The sequence below is a fragment of the Trachurus trachurus genome (genome assembly GCF_905171665.1).
Source record: "Trachurus trachurus genome assembly, chromosome: 16".
Lineage (NCBI taxonomy): Eukaryota > Metazoa > Chordata > Actinopteri > Carangiformes > Carangidae > Trachurus > Trachurus trachurus.
The window spans coordinates 32,270,393-32,293,469 of NC_139902.1; the positions used below are offsets into that span (position 1 = coordinate 32,270,393).

Sequence of the window (23,077 nt, forward strand, 5' to 3'; positions counted from 1 at the left end):
TTAGGGAGACATACATAGATTCGCAAACACATACACATTCACACAATAATTTTAGAACATTGGATTTTATCGGGGAAACGCTGTCTTATACTCACTCATTTGCAGTGGGGAGAACACTAGATAAAATGAAGTAAAATAAGTAAAATTGAGAAGACGAGAGAGACACTAGGTAAAATGGAATAAGATAGATAGAATGAGAAGATAAGAGAGATACTAGATCAAATGAGGTAAAATAGATCAAAAGAGAAGACCAGAAGGACACTAGGTAAGAATAAGCAGGTGTAGTGGGCTAAAATAGAGAAAAGAATGTGAAATGTCTCATTTCTAGTCAAAACGAATCTCTTTCCACTTAAAATAAGACTCATCACCTAAAAATTAACTTGTTTTTAGATAATTTTCACTTAAATTCACAATAGATAGAAAAATCTGCCAGTGAAAGTAAGTTTGCTTGTAATAAGGAAGGAAAAACTTGCTCCACTATCAGATTTTTTCTACTTATTCCGAGTGAAAATATGCTTGAAAGAAGTAAAAAGTGTCTAAAAACAAGCTATTTTTAATATGTGTCTTATTTTAAGTATAATGAGATTTGTTTTGACTAGAAATTACATTTTGACTAGAAATAAGACAAATATTCTTGCTAAGATACTTGAGTTTTTGCAGTGTAATACTGCATCAGCATCAAAACAAAGAAGGCTAAATAAAAAACTATAATACGTAGGTAGTCTAAGACAAAAAAAGGAAAAGTTAGGGGGAGGGGCCCACTTTAGTATTCTTTAAGGGGGCCCAGAATTCCTAGCAACGGCCCTGGTGACCAACAGAAGGCGCAGTACTTCCACAAGAAAATTGATGATGAAAACTTGGCCAAAAGAGTAGTCACTCACATCAAGTCAACCAGAAGTCTCCACATCATGTGCCATGTGCCGGTGTTTTGCTGGATTTCCTCCTTTGTCCTGGAAAAGATGTTTGCCAGTGCAGGAGAAAGGAAGATGCCAAAGACCCTGACTCAGATGTACATCCACTTCCTGGCACACCAGACCACACAGATGCAAGCCAAGTACTGCACAGAGCAAGAACTGGACCCTCAACAAACTTACAAGACTATTATGTCCCTTGGGAAGTTGGCCTTCGAGCAGTTGCAGAAAGGCAACCTGATCTTCTATGAGGAGGATCTTAGAGAGTGTGGGATTGATGTGAAAGAGGCATCTATCTACTCAGGGGTCTGCACTCAGGTCTTCAAGGAAGAGTCCTGGTTGCAGCACCAAGTCTTCTGCTTTGTCCATCTGTCTGTCCAAGAGTTTCTTGCAGCCCTGTTTGTCCATGTGACGTACAAGGTCAGTGGGATCAACCTGATGATCAAGGAATCTGGAGAATCACCCAAAGCCAAGTCTGTGTCCAACGTACACAAAGCAGCAGTGGACAGTGCTTTAGAAAGCAACAATGGCCACCTGGATCTCTTCCTGCGTTTCCTCCTCGGACTCTCTCTCTGCAGTCAGGATCTGCTCAGAGGCCTGAAGATACAGGTCCAAACCTGTGACTCTCAAAGTCGTGAGGAAACCATCAAGTATATCAAAGACAGAATCCAGCAAAGTCCTCACCCTGACAGGTGTATAAATCTCTTCCACTGTCTGAATGAGTTGAACGATAACTCTCTGGTGGAGGAGATCCAGAAATACTTGGACTCAGGTCGAGACTCGATTACAGATCAGTTCTCTTCAACTCAGTGGGCAGCTCTGGTCTTTGTGTTGCTGACCTCTCAGGAGAATCTGGAACTGTTCGAACTGAAGAAGTACTCCAGAAGTGAAGAAGGTCTTCAGAGGCTCCTCCCAGTCCTGAAAGCATCTAAATCATCAAAGCAAGTGTCTCTGCAAATATTACAAATCTCACCATGACAAATCATATGATTGTTTGTTAAGCCTTAAGCATACACCGGTCAACCTCAGTGTTGTGGATGACTCCATGTTATACAAACTTAAAGTCTTTTGTCTTTGTCCATCAGGTTGAATGACTGTGGACTCAGTGCAACTTGCTGCCAGGCGCTGTCCTCCTCTCTCAGCTCAGCATCAGAGCTGTGTGATTTAGACTTAAGTGACAATAGTTTACAAGACTCTGGAGTTGAGCTCCTCTGCCCCGGACTCCAGAGTCCACACTGCAGACTGAAGACACTCACGTAAGCAACATGTATTTTCTGGATCTCTTCCAGTTTCTAATATTTTCTTACTGGAAGTTAAGCATCAGTAGATCCTTTTTTTTGCCAACTCTTTTCCTCTGAAGTAACCAACTTGATGACTCCTTGATGGCCTATACCAAACTTAAGCCCCTTTTCCATTGGTCAGAAAACCTGCTAATACCTGACAACAGAGATAGGGTTTCATTGCCATTGGTGTTAACACAACATCTACATTAGCTCACTCTTCCTTCCTGGTTTAGAAAAAACCTGTGTACACTCACTAGTGTCAGACTAGTCCTAATGACTTCTTTGTTTGTCCCTTCAGACTTAACAGATGTGATCTCACCCAGAGATGCTGTGAACAGCTGGCTTCAGTCCTCAGCTGTTCCTCATCACAGCTTCAGGAGCTGGACCTGAGCGACAATGACATTGGAGACGAGGGAGTGCAGCAACTCAGCATCGGACTGGGAAATGAGTACTGTAAACTGGAAGCACTCAGGTAACGTTACTCTGGACCAGTGGTCGTCCCTCACCATGACTCTGTCCTGACACACTCAGCTTTCCCTCTTTACATTTTAGTAACTTTTGTTTGAGATTCATTTGAGTTCTGCTGCTCACCAGGTTGTCGTTCTGCTGCGTTGCGGAGAGAGGTTGTGGTTTCTTGGCCTCAGCAGTAAAGTCCAACCCCTCCTACCTGAAAGAGATTGACCTGAGCTACAATCACCTGGGAGAGTCTGGAGTGAAGCTCATCTCTGAAGCTCTGGAGGAGGGACAATGTGAATCAGCAAAACTGAGGTAAAAAACATTGTTGACGTGCTGCTATGTCACAAGAACATTTCATTACTAGTCCATTGATATGGATAAAAAAAATAATGAAATTTGATTGGTGGTGGTCAGAACAAGTCTTACCTAATCAGAATGTCATCTTTATTGAGAAGTGACTTTCTGTACCTTGTGATCCAGATCTTCTTGACAGCATGTTTCACATTCTCCCACAGAGTCAACCACAATGCAGAATGCTGGCTAAAACCTGGACTGACTAAATGTAAGTTAGTAAAAGAGATTCAGTGGTGACATCACACACACAGTGCCCAGTCATAGTGCTGATCACAGGGAGAAACTTTGGCACTGGTCAGTATCTTGGTCAACTGGACTTGATTGTAGATACTTGAAGAAGGTGTCTTAGCGTTAGGGGTCATAATGAGACTTTGACATATGATGCCATTAGAGTCGACAAGACCATATAAAGCTGCCGAGTGTAATGGCAGTAGCCTGAGTGTCCCACACAATGATTGATAATCACCTCTATTGGTTGATGGATGAGCTACAGTAGGTTTGAGACTGAGGACAAGTTTTCCACCTTGGCTGTGGGCAGATTTGAGACAGAAAACATAACTCAGGTTTGTGGTGGATGATATTAGACTTGTGTTATTTCTAATTTGATCTCTTTCTCCTGCCTCAGATGCATGTGAGCTCACACTCAATATGAACACCGCCTACAAACGCCTCATTATCTCTGATGGAAATCGAAAAGCTGCCTATGGTTTGGAGGAGCCATATCCCGACCACCCTGACAGGTTTGACTACTGGAACCAAGTCCAGGGCCTGAACAGCCGCCACTACTGGGAAGTGGAGTGGGGAGGACACTGGGCCGTGATCGGGGCGGCCTACAAGAGCATCGGTCGCAAGGGTGACAGCGACGACTGTTTGTTGGGATTCAACAGGAAGTCCTGGTCTCTGCACTGTTATTTTCAGAAGTACACTGCATGTCATGAAGGCAAGAGCTTTGCTGTTGCCGTTCCCCCCGGGGGCAGCCACAGGGTGGCGGTGTATCTGGACTGGGAGGCTGGCATCCTGTCCTTCTACAGAGTCTTTCCTGGAAGGTCACTGACACATCTCTACACCTTCTTCACCACATTCACTGAGCCTCTGTACCCAGCGTTTAGAGCCAACGGTTCCTCCATCACACTGTGTCAGCTGAAATAGCTCAGCATCTTTCCTGTCAGTTCTTTATTCGTCAAGTTTCCGGTGCGTAGTGGCTTTAACACTGCACTCACTAAACACTATAGACTAACATGCATTAACATGCAACTCAAACAGAAGGGGCGTGGCTCCATCTGCTCAGAGAGAGGTTTTGGTTCTTGGATACACATAATTCAGTTTTTGTTTGTAATGATGTTTTTGTTTAGATACAGGTCTACACAGGAGTTAATCACCAATGAACCAATTATACTTTTTGTAATCCATAATAAAGACTAAAATATGAATGTTTAATATTGTAGATTGTAATAATAAACATCTGTGGGGTTATGTGAAATAATATCTGATTTTGTCCAACTGTGTCTCACAGTCAAAACTGAACTGATTCCATGACATCAACCATGAAGACAATAAACTGATCATTGATGATGTGTGTGAGTTCAGATCAATCAATGACTGAAAATCACATAGCCTACTGCATTAAAATACAGAAAGCTTTATACTTTATATTCAAAATGTAAAGAATAAAAAAATATATCTTGTCAATAATTAACAGTTATTTACGTTTCACTTACATTCAGTTAGATGGAATTATGTACACTGTTGTGAAACATTCTGCAGTACCGAATTTTGGCCAGCAGAGGTCGCCATCGAGCTGTCTTCTACTTCTGTTTCTTTGAAATTATGAGATACAAAGAACACCATTATGGCTTATAACTATGATTTGATAATTATTAGCCTATGAAATTTAATCAGTGACACTTTTTATTAGATAATTGTAACTTTCTCAAGTAGTAATTAAGCCTGGATCTCCACACCAGATAGTTGGACCAGTCCCAGCCTGGTCAGATACATGAACTGATGAAGCCTCTTGGATGAGAGGTGAAACGTCTTCCTAGACAAATAAATAAGTCCAGTTGCATTCAATTTAAAAATGTCCTTGTGAATTCTCAAGTAGTCTATTACGTTTTTTTCATCATCATCATCATCATATTGGCACTAATGTGCTTCCATACCAACCACAGTGGAGCTCACTGCCTGGACACCGCTGTGATCAGAGAGAAACATTCCCTGTTTGGACACCTGACCGTGCACCTGACGGAGCAGGGCGGGGTCATAAGGATCTGGGGGGGTGAAGACGTGACAGAAGGACACAATTAAAGTAGTATTAAAAATGTACTCAGACATCGTCATAGTGTAAACAGCCTGAAGGAAGCAGACAGAGCTGCAGCTGAGTGAGTCTCTAACCGACTGAACTGAACCGAAACTAAACTAACGGAGCCTCTTTCCTCTGTCTCGTCCTGTGATTGGTCCCAGGGCGTCGTGTTTTTCGGGTGTCTTCGGGTTTGCAGTGTTGGAAATGAAACTTTTTCTGGAGATTAACCTGTGCCATACCGTTGTGAGTTTGACTCTGTCGTTTCACAGTGAAGAGTGAGTGACACGTACAGCGACTCCAGCAGTTAAACGGTAGGCCTAAATTGGGCTACTGTTAATGTTGATGAGGACCGGTTTGTGTCCCAAAAACGAAAACTTCCTGGATATTTAACTGCGTCACAAGACTTTGTATTGAGTCTGTGGACTTTGTGTTGTTTATATCAGACGGAAATGCAGCGGAGACACACCGACAGCTTCCTCCGTTAAACGGTGAGTTAAGTTAGGCCTACTGTTGAAGTTTATGACAGGATTTGCAGATAAAACGGCAGGAAAACAACAAGAAACAAAGACGGTTCAGCTCATTAAAAGAAATTAAACATTCTGTTGATTCATCACTGCCATTTGAACCGACTTCCGTTGGTTTTTAAGCAGTAGTCTAGCCTCTGTAGAGTTAGTTAAAAACAAACAAAAAAACAATATCTCTCGGATTATCAGTGAATTACCCATGTTTTTTTTTTTAAAAGCCTATGAAAGGTTCAGTTTAATATAGCCTACAGTATTTTGATGGTGGAAACCGTCACTTCCTAATAATAAACTGTGGACTGAAAACACTGATCTTATCTCGCTGAACTGACTGGACAAGATGAACTAGTCTAGGCTTTTGCTAAATCTTCCAAAGAGTGGAATAACAGAACTTTGTTTTTTTTTCCACATAATTTGATAATAGGTTAAAGTTATTCTTTAGCATCTCCATATTGCACCTCCCTTTGCTGACCAAAACTAACAAAAACACACAAAATGAGACTTATGGCCATCAGCTCTCCATCTTTTTTATATTTACGTCAAAGAATTGGGGCAGGCGTCCAAAAACAGTGATGAGTGGTGGTCCCCCAAATCAGCTTGTTAACATTAATTCCATCCATCCAATATCAGATCAGAGCCATGAAACTTATGTATTTTTCCTTAATTCTGGTGTCATCCTAATGCAGTCATGTCAGGTTTGCACAGAGACATTAAATGGACCTGTGTTTTCTTTCTTCTCTACAGGTGAAATCGAGAAACTGCATCAATCAGACCTCATCCTGGAGGAGGGAGGAGATGGGAAACCAGATGGAGATGCTCAGAGAAAAAGGAAGACAGAAAGTAATGGAGACAAGGGACAAGGTACAAAAAAAACATGTTGTGATGTTTTACAGTGGAAGCTACAGACTCAATTTAACACAGCTAATCACTAAAAACAGCATTAATACTGTCAACACATTATTATAGAGACACACATAAACACACCCATACACCTCCACACACACACCAGTTATGTTAAAAAGTAATTTAAGTCGATTTGTTGATTAAAAAACTTTCAAATCAGGTTTTTCTCACAATCCTTATTTAAAGTGAAATTCCGGCGTAAGTGTAAACCATGGTCAAACACACCGTAACACCGAGTTAGACCCCCCCTCGAGAGATCAATTTGCCCGACCGCTACATTCACGAGATCCACCAACTTCAGCAAATACCGCAATATCGCCACACACGGCGCTCTCCGGATCCACTGTCTGACCGCAACCAAAACGCCACCTTTTGCCCAAAATAATGCTCAGAACTGCACCAAATGTCATCAATAGTACACACAGGGTCCCAGCACGTAGTACGAGTTGTCAAACATCTGCTAGCTTTGCCTGTTTTCTTTAGCAAGGAGACCAGACACAACTCACCTACTTCTCCTCCGGGAGCGGCTTGCTGGTGAGGAAGCCCTGACGAGTCGATCACCGAGTGCACCGGAGTTCCGCAGCTCAATCAACAATTACCTCATGGAAATACAATCAGAGTTTTTTTTTTTTTTATCTTGCATATCACTTTATAACTATTATTATCGAGTGCTGGCCACGATATAGGCGCAAATGAGCATTTTTAAATTTACGTTTTTTGCTGGTGCACTCGGTGATCGACTCGTCAGGGCTTCCTCACCAACAAGCGGCTCCGGAGGAGAAGTAGGTGAGTTGAGTTGCATCTCCTTGCTAAAGAAAACAGGCAAAGCTAGCAGATGTTTGACAACTCGTACTACGTGCTGGGACCCTGTGTGTACTATTGATGACATTTGGTGCAGTTCTGAGCATTATTTTGGGCAAATGGTGGCGTTTTGGTTGCGGTCAGACAGTGGATCCGGAGAGCGCCGTGTGTGGCGATATTGCGGTATTTGCTGAAGTTGGTGGATCTCGTGAATGTAGCGGTCGGGCAAATTGATCTCTCGAGGGGGGGTCTAACTCGGTGTTACGGTGTGTTTGACCATAGTTTACACTTACGCCGGAATTTCACTTTAATAATATTACGTCCAACCTCAGGCTGTGTTACAACAACTAACCCAGACTATGGGATGAATTGTAACATTTCACTCCTTATGTTTGAGACCAAACCATTTCCTGTCTGTGTTGCAAAGATAACAGCTACGCCAGTTAAAGAGGAACTAAGCAAGTCCGGTCGCTTTCCCTCTGTTTTACTAGCCCTCCCCTGGCATGTACATTTGTTTTTAATAAAGATGGCGAATAATCAATCCATGGAGCAGTGGCTAACTTTATTACCACATACTTAACTGTCATAAACAAAAGATTTAAAAAAAGATATTGATGCAAGGTTGTTTTTCAGCCATGATACGCCAGGTAAAGGCAGAGAGCCTCCATTCTCACTCGTAACAAGTTGCAAGTCATTTAGTTAACTATCACAATTACTCCAGAGCTTTTTTTAAGGTAAATTGAGGTAAAAATGTAGCATAGCCATGGGAAAAATCCTGCTTAATTCCTCTTGAATACCAGACATGGAACTAGTTTGTCTCACATTTTGAACGCACTGACTTAAAAGAGCTCCAAGATACAGACAGAAGAGTCAGGAATGTGTCCCTATCTAGGGTAAAGTTAAGGCATACTTTATTGTCCCGTGAAGGGAAACTTGTCTTGGGTGCCAGACTGCTTCATTGCACACATCTATCATCTGTAAAATCTTCACTGTTTGTCAAACTAGTTTCAGAGCTGGGTTCATTTGACCTTTCACAGATAACAGCCCAGAATGTTTTCTGTTTTCATTAAAGGTAAAAGACACAAGAAATCAGATGGAGGAAGAACGACTGATCTGGTCAGCAGTGACCTGCAAGATGTGTGAGTAGACCTGTTAGAAATATTAAAGCAGAAGTAAGTGATATATTTGTGTTAATATAAGTCTTAAATAGTTATATCTTCCGACAGCAATCACTTACATAGAGTGTTTGGACCGAAACACGGGTCTGTCAGTCACTCTGCTCTGCTCTGAGCCGAGGAGAAAACTTTTCTCGTATCCTACAGTTTTTATCCAATGAGGAGAGAGAACGGCATGCAGGGACGCCGTGAATGTGGTGACGTCGGGACGAGGACTGTTATGATGCGTTCAAGGCAACCTGTAACTCGTGTTTTTCCGACCTGTGAAGTTGTATCAGTTCGATCTGGTACGAGTTCACGGGTCAGAAGTTACGAGTGGCCGTTATAGTGACTTTCATCGGTAAAACAGGTCGGAAAAACACGAGTGGGTTGCCTGGAACGCTACAAAGTCGTAAGTTGTGACTTGAAGCTGTAATTACGGTTTCAAAAGCCTGCCTGGAACGCAGCATTAGCCAAAACGACCGGATCGCTTACTTCTGCTTTAATAATGATAATAATAATATAACCCAATTTAGAAATGTAGATTTTCAACTCTCATTTAAAATGTTCACAGAGCTTCTCTAACGGCTCCTTAAAGTTATGGAGACAACATGAAAATAAAGAGTTCCTGCTGACACTGTGACAATATTATGTAAAATAAAATACAAATACAAAAAAGAATCATGAGGAATCCAAAGGATTAAATAAGTTTCGATCAGGACAGACTAATAAGAATAAAAGGAAGACAGGTTTGAGAAATGTAATGACATTTATTGTGCAGAAATAACTTTGGCGCTTAGACTCTGGTAGAGCACTGGAAAAGAGAGTAACGACACCACCATTAACTCCCGTGGTAAGGGTTTTGCGCCCCGAGTGGCAGGATATGGGTATTGCAAAAGCGCCCAGAAAACTCATTCACTCCAATGTATGTGTGTTGCCCACTTGCTTGTAAATTGATGAAAATGGCCGTGTTTTTGCATTTAGGTGTCTTGGTCATATCAAATTATACTTATAATTTGTTTATTACAAAATGTAGATTGAAACGGTAATGTAGACAACTGTTTTTTTTTGTTGTTCTTTTTTTTTACTAGCCTATGTGTCAATGTTTATCTGTAAAGGATCCTCAATGATGCTATTAACGTGGGTGATCTATAAATGTCCTTAAATTATTGAAAATACCACACTTGCTCATTCACCAACAATGCAGAGATGTAAGTTCTTGGGCGCTTTTGCAAAACCCATATTCCTCCACCAGGAGGCGCTTCCATTGGACCAATGCTGTCCTTACTCTCTTTTCCAGTGCTCTAGACCCTGGGAAGTAGATCAGCTTAATAACTGATCTATGGCTTGTGTAGCCGATGATCGTATCCGGCCTGCCCTAGGTGGGGTTCGAACCCTTGTCTCCTGCACGGCAGGCGACGATGCTAACCACTTCGCCAAGAGGTGAACAATCGCTTGGCAAGGTGGTTAGCATGTCCTTTATGGGTGAGTGAGTGCACCTCCGTTACACTTGCATCTGAAGAAGACTTCCCCTGGGCCAAGACACTGGTGGTGGTAGGGAGGATGAGACCTTCTGTCATGGAAGCCTCCGGTTGAAGTTTCCAATGACGATGGTCTGTATCTTAAATGTGGTGGCGAAAGGGTGGAGTGAGAGGATAGTGGGAAAATAGGTTGTCGACTCAGTGGTATTAAAGAGTCTTCCTGACTGAACCTTCACTAAGCTCCATTTTCCAGGATGCCTGGTGGTCAAGTGGTTAGACCGATCATCTCCACAAATCTCTTGCAGTATTTTTCATCTCGACCAGCGACATTTAACCCTGGCTCACAGGAAATGACACATTTTACCTCACAATAGGGGAGGAGGAGCAGTGAGACTCCTAGCAAATGGGTAGAAACAAGTGCCAAAGACGCTGTTAAGAAGTGGATCGTACAGTAGAGACTGGTTGCTAAGGACTGACATGCATGTGAGGAAGGGGCGTGGTGTTGGGGGGCTCCTCAAATTGGTGGCAGCTGCTCCCGAAAGGAAGGTCGGGATTTTTGGCCAGGAGTGGAAAGGAAGAAGAGGCCACCAGAGGAAAAAAGGTGACTTTACGACGCACCGAAGAGACTGAAGCGACATCCGCCACACCGCCACTTATTTTTCTTTTGAACCACACTTAAATCCCCGCAGCAAGAAGCCAACACCTGCTCTACTCAAAGATGCTGACTAACGGATACGCCAGCACTTCCTCCTCACCAGACAAAGGCAAGAGACACTCAACCAACCAGGGGCTCGTCCAACTAGCAGTAATGCTACTGCTGGCTGGAGACATTGAACTGAACCCGGGGCCGAATTCCTGGCTGTCCGCCAACATGGACAACAACATAACATCTACACACCGGCTAGCCCCGCAAGCCAGCGGAGCTACCAGCGTGCTAGCAAACCTAGCATTCCAGCTAGCGTCAATGGAGCTATCACAACCAAATGCAAAAGCTCTGGTGGACCTACTTCACCTGCCCCCTCCGGTGTTTCGACGGGTCCTCAGCGTGGCTCCGGCCGACGCCGGTGCTCACTCGGGGCCCAGCACCAACAGAACTAGCTGGACGGCTAGCACCGGGAGCAGCAGCAACATCGACGCGGGCCGGGGAACCGGAGCAGCGGCAACATCATTGCAGACCGGGGCGCCGGGCCCAGCGGCGGCTTCCAGCGGGGTCGCGCCGACGGCTCCCAGCCCAGCAGCTGTGAGGCCGCCGCCAGCACTCTCATGGGGACCAGCACCAACAATGCTAGCCGGACGGCTAGCACCGGGAGCAGCAGCAACACCAATACCAACAAGGGCCGGGGGGCGAGAGCCGGGAATGGCAACAACGGCGTGGACCGGGGAGCCGGCTCCAGCTCCAGGGGCGACCCCCAGCGGGGTCGCGCTGATGGCCCCCAGCTTAGCAGCTGGGAGGCCGCCGCCAGCACTCACCTGGGGACCACCACCAGCGTTAGCCAGGAGGCTAACAGCTACTGCGACTCCCAGCGAGGTTGCGCCCACGGCAGCCGGCCCAGCAGCTCGGAGATCGCAGGTACCACCAGCGTTAGCCAGGAGGCTAACAGCTACTGCGACTCCCAGCGAGGTCGCGCCCACGGCAGCCGGCCCAGCAGCTCGGAGATCGCAGGTACCACCAGCGTTAGCCAGGAGGCTAACAGCTACGGCGACTCCCAGCGAGGTCGCGCCCACGGCAGCCAGCCCAGCAGCTCGGAGATCGCAGGTACCACCAGCGTTAGCCAGGAGGCTAACAGCTACTGCGACTCCCAGCGAGGTCACGCCCGCGGCAGCCAGCCCAGCAGCTCGGAGGTCGCAGTCACCACCAGCGTTAGCCAGGAGGCTAACAGCTACTGCGACTCCCAGCGAGGTCGCGCCTACGGCAGCCAGCCCAGCAGCTCGGAGGTCGCAGTCACCACCAGCGTTAGCCAGGAGGCTAACAGCTACTGCGACTCCCAGCAACGCCAGGGCCCCCTGTGTCAAGGAGAAGACCAAGGTAAAAAACAGAAACCCAGTCATAAAAAAACATCGAAGATACAAACTGTTCTCCACTCTCAATCAATCCAGAATAGTCTGGGATACTCTTCGCAAACCAAAGGGACTTTTTTGTGGACACTTGAACATTAGAAGCCTTGGCAATAAACGTGAACAAGTAGAACATCTTCTCTGTGACTCTAATATTGACATCCTGGGTCTCTCTGAAACCTGGCTGAAACCATCATCTGCTGAAGCACTGGTAATGTTGCCTGGGTATCAAGTATTTAGAAAGGATAGGGAAAGAGGTAAAGGTGGAGGAGTGTTACTGTACGTAAAATCCAATCTAAAATGTAAACTCCTTGAACTACCAGAAGCTGTCAAATTTGACTGTGTTGGAATAGAAGTGTTGCTATCTACGGAAATGTCATTTGTTTTTATGTGCTTATATCGCCACCCATCCGCCAGCTCAGAATTTTACGATCAATTGAAAATCATGTTGAACTCCGTCGGACCAAATAAAGAGTTAATTATCCTAGGAGACTTTAACGTAAACTGGGATAACAAACAAGGTAGAAAAAATCTGAAATCAAACACTGAATATTACAATCTAAAACAAATGATAGAGCAACCAACTAGACTGACAAATACATCGCAGACAAGAATTGATCTTTTATTTACAAACAAACCTGATAGAATAACGAAGACATATAACTTTCTGACAGGCATCTCTGACCATAACTGTATTTTTATGTCCAGAAAGCTCAACAAATCAAGGTTTGCCAGACGGCCTAAAGCCCAGCCACCCTGCAGTATGAATGTAATCAGTGCTTTAAGTGGGAAAAAATAAGTGCCAGTACTCCCCTTTTCAGCTGTTGGCTGGTAAATTAGGCGGTGGGCGGTCGATACCAGCACATCATTAAGTGACAGGCTACTTTACATTCAAATATGATGTTGATTAAAAAAAGAAAAACGTTCAATTGAACTTTCCAGAAAGATTTTTAAAAAGTATTTTCTTGTTAAAATCCATCTGTGAATAATGTATGACGACAAATGAATCAGTATTTGTTATTTTAAGTTTACCCACTTCATAAAGTGTCTCTATCCTTCCCTAATTGCTGTCCTAAATTATTGCCAAATTAAAATTTTCACTAAAATCAAGAAGTTTTTGTGATTTGTGGCCAAATAAACAGCCTCCACAGACAGCTGTCATTGTTCTAACAAGCTGACAGCAACAGTTTCACAGTGTTTCTCAGTAAGAGCTTTCATTTTACTCTGCTCTTGTTAACGAGTAGTGTTAAGCATTTTGGGAAACATGACTCACATTTAAGCATGTTGAATACAGTAAGTGGAAGGCTACTTATTGGTAGGCTACCACTGGAAAGTCATGTAAATGGCTTTACACTGTAACTCACGAAGGTTTTAGTCGCTCCACATTCACATCTCGTCTGGACACATGGAGTTATACTATGACGAGGCAGCGGCGTGCGCTCCGTACGTGCATGTGAGAGAGTCATGGATGAGAGAGCGCACAGCGCGGCAGCCCCGCCCCTCAGTGAGAGACAGAGGAGCAGCGGAGAACAGAGCAGGGCAACAGAACCGTGGCGCTCAGGGTGAAAGAGGCATCACTATCACAAATCGGTCAGAGAGAATGAGAACAGGACAGAGTATGTCCAGACTCCCGGTACTCCCCGGTACGCCGTAAAAAGTCCCGGTACGCCGGGGGTTAAAATCTAGAAGTGCCGGTACTCCGTACCGGTGAGTACCGGCCCACTTAAAGCACTGAATGTAATACCAAGGAATCAACTACAAAACCTCAGTGAAGGCATAAAAAATATTGACTGGGAGGAAATCCTTACATCAGATAATATTGAAACTAGCTGTGATACCTTCTTGAGTAAAATTAAAAATGTGATGTCCCCGCTCTCTAGAAGAGGGAAAAGTAGAGCCAGGACACGTAACTCCCTGCCATGGCTCGACCAAAACTGTAGGGATCTGTTAAAGTCTAGAGACTCACTACTTAAGAAATACTTGAAGTCTGGCCTGTCCACTGACAGGCAAAAATTCACACATATACGTAACAAAGTAGTCAAGTCGCTGAGAAGGGCCAAAGCAAATTTTTTCATTTCTGTAATCGAGGGTGCCAAGGGCAATGGGAAAAAGGTGTGGCAAACCTTAAATAAGCTGCTAGGCAAGGAAAGCAAACACGAATCAAACACCTCTGAATTGCTTATTGATAATGTCTTGGTGAATGATCCTGCAAAAATTGCAAATTCTTTTAACAACTATTTTATAGACAATGTGCTTGAAATAACAAGAATATTTACACCATCAGCTATTGTACCTCGCCCGATCAGCAACGATCGGCCCATCTTTCAGCTAGCCAAGATAACAGAGACGGAAGTCAAAAAGCTAATTGGAGCGCTTAAATGCTCCAAAACACAAGATGCATATGGTATTGACACAAATTTTATAAAGTCTCATTCCCATGATCTGTGTAAACCCATTATGCATCTGGTTAACCTATCCATCAGCCAAAACAAAGTCCCGTTAGCCTGGAAGGTGGCTTCGGTGACTCCCGTCTTCAAATCTGGCTCTAAATCGCTGGAAGCTAATTACAGACCCATCAGTATACTTCCAGTGATTTCTAAGATAGCAGAAAAATGGGTTGCGAATCAACTGATCAGGCATTTAGATGAGGGTCCCACGCCACTGCACCCAATGCAGTTTGGCTTCAGGGCACACCATTCCACCGAGTCAGCCAACTGTATGTTCATTGAAAAAATCAAGTGTTTACTGGACAAAACTTCATGTGTCAGTGCGGTGTTTATTGACCTTAAAAAGGCATTCGACACCGTTGACCATCAAGTACTCTTAAACAAGCTCACATTTTTTAATTTTTCTGATAGCACAATGCAATGGTTTGAATCATACTTAGCGAATAGAACACAATGTGTAGCTGTCAACGGGGTCAAATCGCCTTTTCGCTCATCTGCTGTTGGGGTCCCCCAGGGTTCGATCCTTGCGCCATTGTTGTTCTCGCTGTATATAAATGACCTCCCAGATACGTGTCCAGACATCAACATCCAGATGTATGCAGACGATGCAGTTATTTTCACCCACGGCTCAAACTCTGACATCACCTCCAATAAGCTTAACAACGCCCTAGCCAAGGTCCAAGACTGGCTGAATAATAACTGCCTCCTGCTCAATACAACTAAAACTGTGTGTATGAATTTCACAAAACGACCAGTGAACCAGAGCAGATCCAAAGTATACATTGGAGGAGTAGAACTTGAACTAGTGGATCAGTTCAAGTACCTTGGTATCACGCTAGATGCAAATCTTACATTCAAAAAACACATCAAAAAAGTGGCGAATACAATACGATTCAGCCTGCAGAATTTTAAACAAATAAGGCCCTTCATCTCGTCTGAAGCAGCTAAATCTTATCTTCATTGTATGATTTTATCTCACATTGAATATTGTTTTGTAATATGGTCGTTCGCCGGGGTTACCACACTGAAACCGATTGAACAGTTGTATAAAAAAGCTGTTAAGGTATTCGCCAAAGAATCTCTGTCCTCTCATTACTGTCCAATTTTTGAGAGGCACAATTTTCTGAGCTTTGAAAACCTTAGGAGCTTTAAGAATAGCTGTCTCATCTACAAAACCCTCAACGGACTGCCCCCCCCCCCCCCCCCCCCCCCCCCCCCCCCCCCGTTGAGGGAATATTTCAGACGGAGAGATAACACACTCAGCACCAGATCTGCATCCAGAGGGGACTGCGAGGTGCCATTTAGACGAAGCCAAATAGGCCAAAATTCTTTAACTGTGAAGGGCGGTACTTGTTGGAATAGTCTACCAACCCCAATTAGAGACAGCCCCACGTTTAATGCATTCAAAAAACAGCTCAAAACATGGCTACTGTCCCACCAAACTTGCACCCACGTCTGAAATACTGACTAATTAGCACTTTCATACAGTACCACTGTAGTTCTTATCTCTTCTTATAGCATATCCATTTTTGTAAATTATTGTGTAGCTACCTCTTTTAAATCTAGGCAGATATCATTATCTGGCCTTTCATTTCTTATTGTTATAATGGCTGCTAACTCTGTACACTACCTCTGTTACCACGGTGGTTATCACTATTATTAGTTATATTTCCTCTTTTTTATTTATTTTATTTTATTTTTCTTTTCTTTTCTTTCTCCGCAGGTGACAATGCGCCGCCTAGCATTGTCCCCTGCACCGTTATTATTATTATTATTATTATTATTATTATTTTATTTTTTATTTTTTCTTTATTATTATTATTGTATTTTGTTCATTATTTATTCATTTATTGTTTTTTCCCTGCAAGTGGCAATGCGTCACCTAGCATTATCACTTGCATTATTATCTATCTATTTTTATTTTATTTTATTCTATTTTATTTATTATTATTCCTTTTTTTTTTTTTTTTTTTCCTCTCTTTCGCTCTGCAGGTGGCAATGCGTCGCCTAGCATTGTCACCTGCTGAGTAATTTGCAACACTGTAATTGTAACTGCTGCTAAACCCCCTATGGAGGTTATTGTCTATCGTCTTAAATGTTTATCGTTTTTAAATGTCTGATTGTAATTTTATTTAAGTAAGTGCCGTGGGACTACGGATGGAAATTAGCTCCCAGCTAAATCCGACATATTTACTGCATTTAAATGTTGTGTTTTCTTGTATGTTCATGAATATGTGAGGTCCCACTTCAAATAAACCTTTAAATAAAAAATAAATAAAAATAAATAAAATAAACTTATACCAACCAAAGCAAGCACGGGCTGTCCAGGGAACCAGAGTCAGAAGAGATGGTCAACCTGGGTGAGTCTTCACGACACACGACCCCCTCCAGGTGGAAGTTCTCACCCAGGGAAACCAGACTCCATTTACAAGTCGATACATCACGCAGAGACTGGAAGGTTTGTGTTAGGTGCTGGGCTAACCTTAGGGAGGAGGGTTTGGTTAGATAGAGGCAGGCGGGCCTGGCATCGTAACAATCGTACTACACTGGTCGTTCAACAAAACAACAATGATTCATTTTCTCTCCCTCTTCTTCGGAAATTTATTCTAATATAAGCCAATGCCAATGAATATTATGGGAGGAGACATGTTTAGTCTTTGGTTACAGAGTCCAACAAGAAGCACCAGCGTCTCCATGTCCCAGTGGAGTCTCCCTGAAGAGCGACCACTCCATGAAGTCACCTCTGAAATTCAGTGGAGCAGAGGTTCCTCCTGATGAACGGTGAGAAGGACAACGTGTCCTCCAACACTGAATAAAATATTTCTGTAAAACATCACTGTCAGTGTGAGATCTTCCTGTGTTTTCAGTCTGCACATGTATTTACAGATGGACACACTTAGGAGCTTCCAGTGACCAGACTGCTTCAAGTCAGACCCTGAACCGAAAGGTGGGTGTATTTAAAGAAAGGAGCTCTGTGGGGGGGTTGGCCTCCTGCTATGTGCACTCTGTATAACAGATAGCTGCTGCCAGCAGACGTGTCAAAGACAAAGATGCAGCACTGATTTCTTCACTGAATTCTCCATATATCGTTTAAATATAAAGTATTATTGAACTGAAATCTCTTTATTTCAGGATTTTGAGGAGACAGTTTTTGAATTCATAAAATCAAACATGATGAGAGTTTGGAACGTCCTCAGTTCCAGTGGGGAGTGTGAGGAGGTTAAAGAAAAGGAGGAGGAGGTTGATGAAGAACTGACTGAGTCAGAAACTGGAGCCAAAGAAGCATTTCTGCAGATCATCCTGCATGCTTTGAAGACCATGAAACAAGATGCGTATGCCACCCTCCTCCAGCAAAGTAAGAGATTTGAGATGCTGATTTTGAAATATCCGCTCAGAGAGAGTAGGCCTATGTGTGTGACGTCAGTCATATGTTTCTAATACATGTGAGAAATTTGGTAGACACATCAAACATGGAGAGACTTACAAAAAATCTATTGCAGTGGTAAATGGGAAGTCAGTTATTTTAAATGTCCTCTGCAATCCTGAGTCTGTTTTGTAATTTCTGGGTGTTGTACTTTGAATTTTAGTTGGCAATGGCATGAAACAGGAAATTGCTATAATTCAAGCACACATTGTCCAAGTTGGCCCAATCTTAGTCAGACAAGATTGTCATTCATTTGTCCATGTTGAGCCCTATCATTAACTGTGTTTTTAAAGTGATACTTCAGCTAGTTCAGAGACCTTTCTACTGCAGATATACTTAGTGGCCATTTGTACCTCATACAACCCCACTTCAAAAAAGGTGAACTATCCCTTTAAGTTGGCTAATGAAAAATCTTTCTCCTGTTAGGATTTTATGGAAATCTCGTCATATATCAGCAGAAACATAAATCCTATATGAAAAGGAGACATGAGAAAATGGCTGAAGGGATTAAACACTGGCAAAATACGATAGCCCTTAATAAGATATACACAGAACTCTACGTACTTGATGGAGGCATCAGAGAAATCAACAGTGAACACGAGGTGAGACGAACTGAGAAGGCCATCAACCGACCAAGATCAGTAGAAACACCAATCAAGTGTGACGACATCTTCAAGCCCTTCAGCAAACATGGCAAACAAGTCAGGATGGTTCTCACCCAGGGGATCGCAGGAATCGGTAAAACTGTCCTGGCACAGAAGTTCATGCTGGACTGGTCCGAGGACGAGGCCAATCAGGACATCCAGCTCCTATTTTCACTTCCTTTTAGGGAGCTGAATTTACTCAGAGATAAGGAAACAAGCCTGATGGAGCTTCTGTATGTCCTCACTCCAGACCTCAAAGAATCTGGACTCAAAGACCTGAAGATGTACAAAGTCCTGTTTGTACTGGACGGTCTTGATGAATGCAGACTGGATCTGGATTTTAATGGAAATCAGAGATGCTGTGATGCTACACAGGTGGCCTCAGTAGATGTGCTGCTAACAAACCTCATTGCAGGTAATCTGCTACCAAAAGCCAGTGTGTGGATCACTACCCGACCGGCTGCAGCCGGCTGCATCCCTCCACAGTATGTTGACCGGGTGACTGAGATACGAGGCTTCAGTGACCAACAGAAGGAGCAGTACTTCCACAAGAAAATTGATGATGAATACTTGGCCAAAAGAGTAGTCACTCACATCAAGTCAACCAGAAGTCTCCACATCATGTGCCATGTGCCGGTGTTTTGCTGGATTTCCTCCATTGTCCTGGAAAAAATGTTTGCCAGTGCAGGAGGAGGGAAGATGCCAAAGACACTGACTCAGATGTACATCCACTTCCTGGCACACCAGACCACACAGATGCAAGCCAAGTACTGCAAAGAGCAAGAACTGGACCCTCAACACACTTACAAGACAATTATTTCCCTTGGGAAGTTGGCCTTCGAGCAGTTGCAGAAAGGCAACCTGATCTTCTATGAGGAGGATCTTAGAGAGTGTGGGATTGATGTGAAAGAGGCATCTATCTACTCAGGGGTCTGCACTCAGGTCTTCAAGGAAGAGTCTTGGTTGCAGCACCAAGTCTTCTGCTTTGTCCATCTGTCTGTCCAGGAGTTTCTTGCAGCCCTGTTTGTCCATGTGACGTACAAGGTCAGTGGTGTCAACCTGATGATCAAGGAATCTGGAGAATCACCTAAAGCAAAGTCTGTATCCGACGTACACAAAGCAGCAGTGGACAGTGCTTTAGAAAGCAACAATGGTCACCTGGATCTCTTCTTGCGTTTCCTCCTCGGACTCTCTCTGGACTGCAGTCAGGATCTGCTCAGAGGCTTGAAGATACAAGTCCAAACCTGTGACTCTCAAAGTCGCGAGGAAACCATCAAGTACATCAAAGACAGAATCCAGCAGAGTCCTCACCCTGACAGGTGTATAAATCTCTTCCACTGTCTGAGCGAGTTGAACGATGACTCTCTGGTGGAGGAGATCCAGAAGTACTTGGACTCAGGTCGAGACTCGATTACAGATCAGTTCTCTTCAACTCAGTGGGCAACTCTGGTCTTTGTGTTGCTGACCTCTCAGGAGAATCTGGAACTGTTCGAACTGAAGAAGTACTCCAGAAGTGAAGAAGGTCTTCAGAGGCTCCTCCCAGTCCTGGAAGCATCTAAATCATCAAAGCAAGTATCTCTGCAAATATTACAAATCTCACCATGACAAATCATATGATTGTTTGTTAGACCTTAAGCATACACCGGTCAACCTCAGTGTTGTGGATGACTGCATTTTATACAAACTTAAAGTCTTGTGTCTTTGTCCATCAGGTTGAATGACTGTGGACTCAGTGCAACCTGCTGCCAGGCGCTGTCCTCCTCTCTCTCAGCATCAGAGCTGTGTGATTTAGACTTAAGTGACAATAGTTTACAAGACTCTGGAGTTGAGCTCCTCAGCCCTGGACTCCAGAGTCCACACTGCAGACTGAAGACACTCATGTGAGCAACATGTATTTTCTGGATCTCCTCCAGTTCCTGATACTTTCTTACTGGAAGTTAAGCATCAAAAGATCATTTCAGTTTTTTTCCATCCATTTTCTTCTTAAGTAAATGACCTGACAACTTTGCCAAACTAAAGTTCCTTTTCCAATAGTCAAAAAAAACCCGTTGTGTTAACACAACATCTACATGAGCTCACTCTTCCATCCAAGGTTTACCTTGATTTACAAAAAAACTGTTTACACCCACCGACGTCAGTTGAAAAGGTGGTATAATATCCACTCATCATCCCTGTGGGATTTGTCCTTTTGACTTCTCTGTTCGTCCCTTCAGTCTTAACAGATGTGATCTCACCCAGAGTTGCTGTGAACAGCTGGCTTCAGTCCTCAGCTGTTCCTCATCACAGCTTCAGGACCTGGACCTGAGCGACAATGACATTGGAGACGAGGGAGTGAAGCAACTCAGCATCGGACTGGGAAATGAGTGCTGTAAACTGGAAACACTCAGGTAACGTTACTCCGGAACAGTGGTCGTCCCTCACCATGACTCTGTCCTGACACACTCAGCTTTCCCTCTTAACATTTTGTCAGTTTTTGTTTGAGGTTTATTTGGATTCTGCCTCTCACCAGGTTGTGGTTCTGCTGCGTTACGGAGAGAGGTTGTGGTTTCTTGGCCTCAGCAGTAAAGTCCAACCCATCCTACCTGAAAGAGATTGACCTGAGCTACAATCACCTGGGAGAGTCTGGAGTGAAGCTCATCTCTGACGCTCTGGAGGAGGGACCATGGGGATCAGCAAAACTGAGGTAAAAGGAACACTGTCAGTGTTGCTACATCACAAGTGAATATCATTAGAGATCAGTTTTGTGGGAACTCTAAGATAAGATAAGAATAAGATAAGAAGACTTTATTCTCCAATGGTTTAAAAACACAGTGGAAATTTGCCTTTGGCATCTTGGTAGGCAGCCTCTGGTGTCTCAGCCTGCAGACATTTACATTTCTGTGCCTTGTTATTCAGACTTTCATGACAGAATGTTATATTTCTCCACAGAGTCGACCACAATGCAGAATGCTGGCTAAAACATGGACTGTCTAAATGTAAGTTTAAATATTCTATAGTGACGTACTGTAACTCACACATACACACAAACCATGTACTGTTGACAGTGGTCACTAGAGGGAGAAACTGTGGCCCAGTTCACACCTGGTATTAATCTGCACCTTCAGTGATCAATAACAGCGATAATAACTGTTCACACCATATTTAAAATGCAACTCTATTGATCACTTGTGATTGGCTTTTAGTTCCTGCTTCATATGCAGAAAAAAAGAGATGGTTGGTTAATACCAGGTTTGAATGGGATCTGTGTTGCCACACCAAGTTTTCCACCTTGGTTGTGGACAGATTTGAACCAGAAAACATAACTCCAGGTTTGTGGTGGATGATATTAGACTTGTGTTATTTCTAATTTGATCTCTTCCTCCTGCCTCAGATGCATGTGAACTCACACTGGATGTGAACACTGTCCACAAACTCCTCATTCTCTCTGATGGGAACCGAAGAGTTTCCCAGGGAAAAGAGCAGCAGCCGTATCCCGACCACCCAGACAGGTTTGAAGACTGGCCCCAAGTTCTGTCCCAGCAGGGCCTGAGCAGCCGCTGCTACTGGGAGGTGGAGTGGGAAGGGAACTGGGTTGAGATCGGGGTGACCTACAAGAGCATCGCTCGCGAGGGTGATCGCAACAACTGTGTGATGGGATACTACAAGATGTCCTGGGCTCTGCACTGTTCTGGTCAGAGGTACACTGCATATTACAAAGGCAAAGACTTAAACATTGCAGTTCGCTCCGGGGGCAGCCACAGGGTGGCGGTGTATCTGGACTGGGAGGCTGGCATCCTGTCCTTCTACAGAGTCTCTCCTGGAAGGTCACTGACACATCTCTACACCTTCTTCACCATATTCACCGAGCCTCTGCACCCGGGGTTTAGAGTCTGGGCCCCCGGTTCCTCTATCACATTTTGTTAGCTGAAGTAGCTCAGAAGATCTTCCTTTCAGCAGAGGTGATGACTCCCCCAACAGGTGTCATGTCCCCATCGGACTATAAACTGATCATTGATGGTATCTATGATTTCAGATCTATCAGTGACTGAAAATCATTAAAAAACAGAAAGAATATACTTTACATTCAAAATATAAAAAATACAACCTATGCATACACTGTTTACAGTGTTACTATTTGTGTCATCTACAGTCCGTTTGTATAAATAGAATTGTTCTAGAATATTTTTTTAATCTATTCTATTTTATTTTATCTTAAATTATTTTATTCTAATTTTCATTTTTAAAGGTATATTGTGTAGGAATTCCTCCCATCTAGCGTTGCGGTTGCATATCACAAGCAACTCAATCGTATTTTTCATGCTGCATTCACGTGAAATTGGGCAGACGGCAGACGGACGACAGCCG

General features: G+C 43.6%; 2 protein-coding genes across 2 annotated transcripts in view; both read left to right on the forward strand.

The window, feature by feature from the left end:
- Positions 1-222: 222 nt before the first annotated feature.
- LOC310999806 (NACHT, LRR and PYD domains-containing protein 3-like) lies at positions 223-4,153 on the forward strand (the record flags this gene model as incomplete). The annotated part of the gene is made up of 7 exons (XM_083990372.1): positions 223-227; positions 797-1,858; positions 1,997-2,167; positions 2,493-2,666; positions 2,789-2,962; positions 3,166-3,212; positions 3,630-4,153. 7 exons carry the CDS (start codon positions 223-225, stop codon positions 4,151-4,153), a joined length of 2,157 nt encoding a protein of 718 aa, XP_083846498.1.
- Positions 4,154-5,500: 1,347 nt separating this feature from the next.
- LOC310999807 (NACHT, LRR and PYD domains-containing protein 3-like) overlaps positions 5,501-23,077 on the forward strand; it is a gene marked incomplete at its 3' end in the record, with an annotated part of 36,430 nt that continues 18,853 nt past the window's right edge. Inside the window, exons 1-5 of the mRNA XM_083990373.1 lie at positions 5,501-5,614; positions 6,569-6,685; positions 8,601-8,667; positions 17,333-17,446; positions 17,552-17,612. Coding sequence (XP_083846499.1) covers positions 17,397-17,446; positions 17,552-17,612 — 111 coding nt within the window. The 5' untranslated portion in view covers positions 5,501-5,614; positions 6,569-6,685; positions 8,601-8,667; positions 17,333-17,396. The remainder of the gene's footprint in view (positions 5,615-6,568; positions 6,686-8,600; positions 8,668-17,332; positions 17,447-17,551; positions 17,613-23,077) is intronic.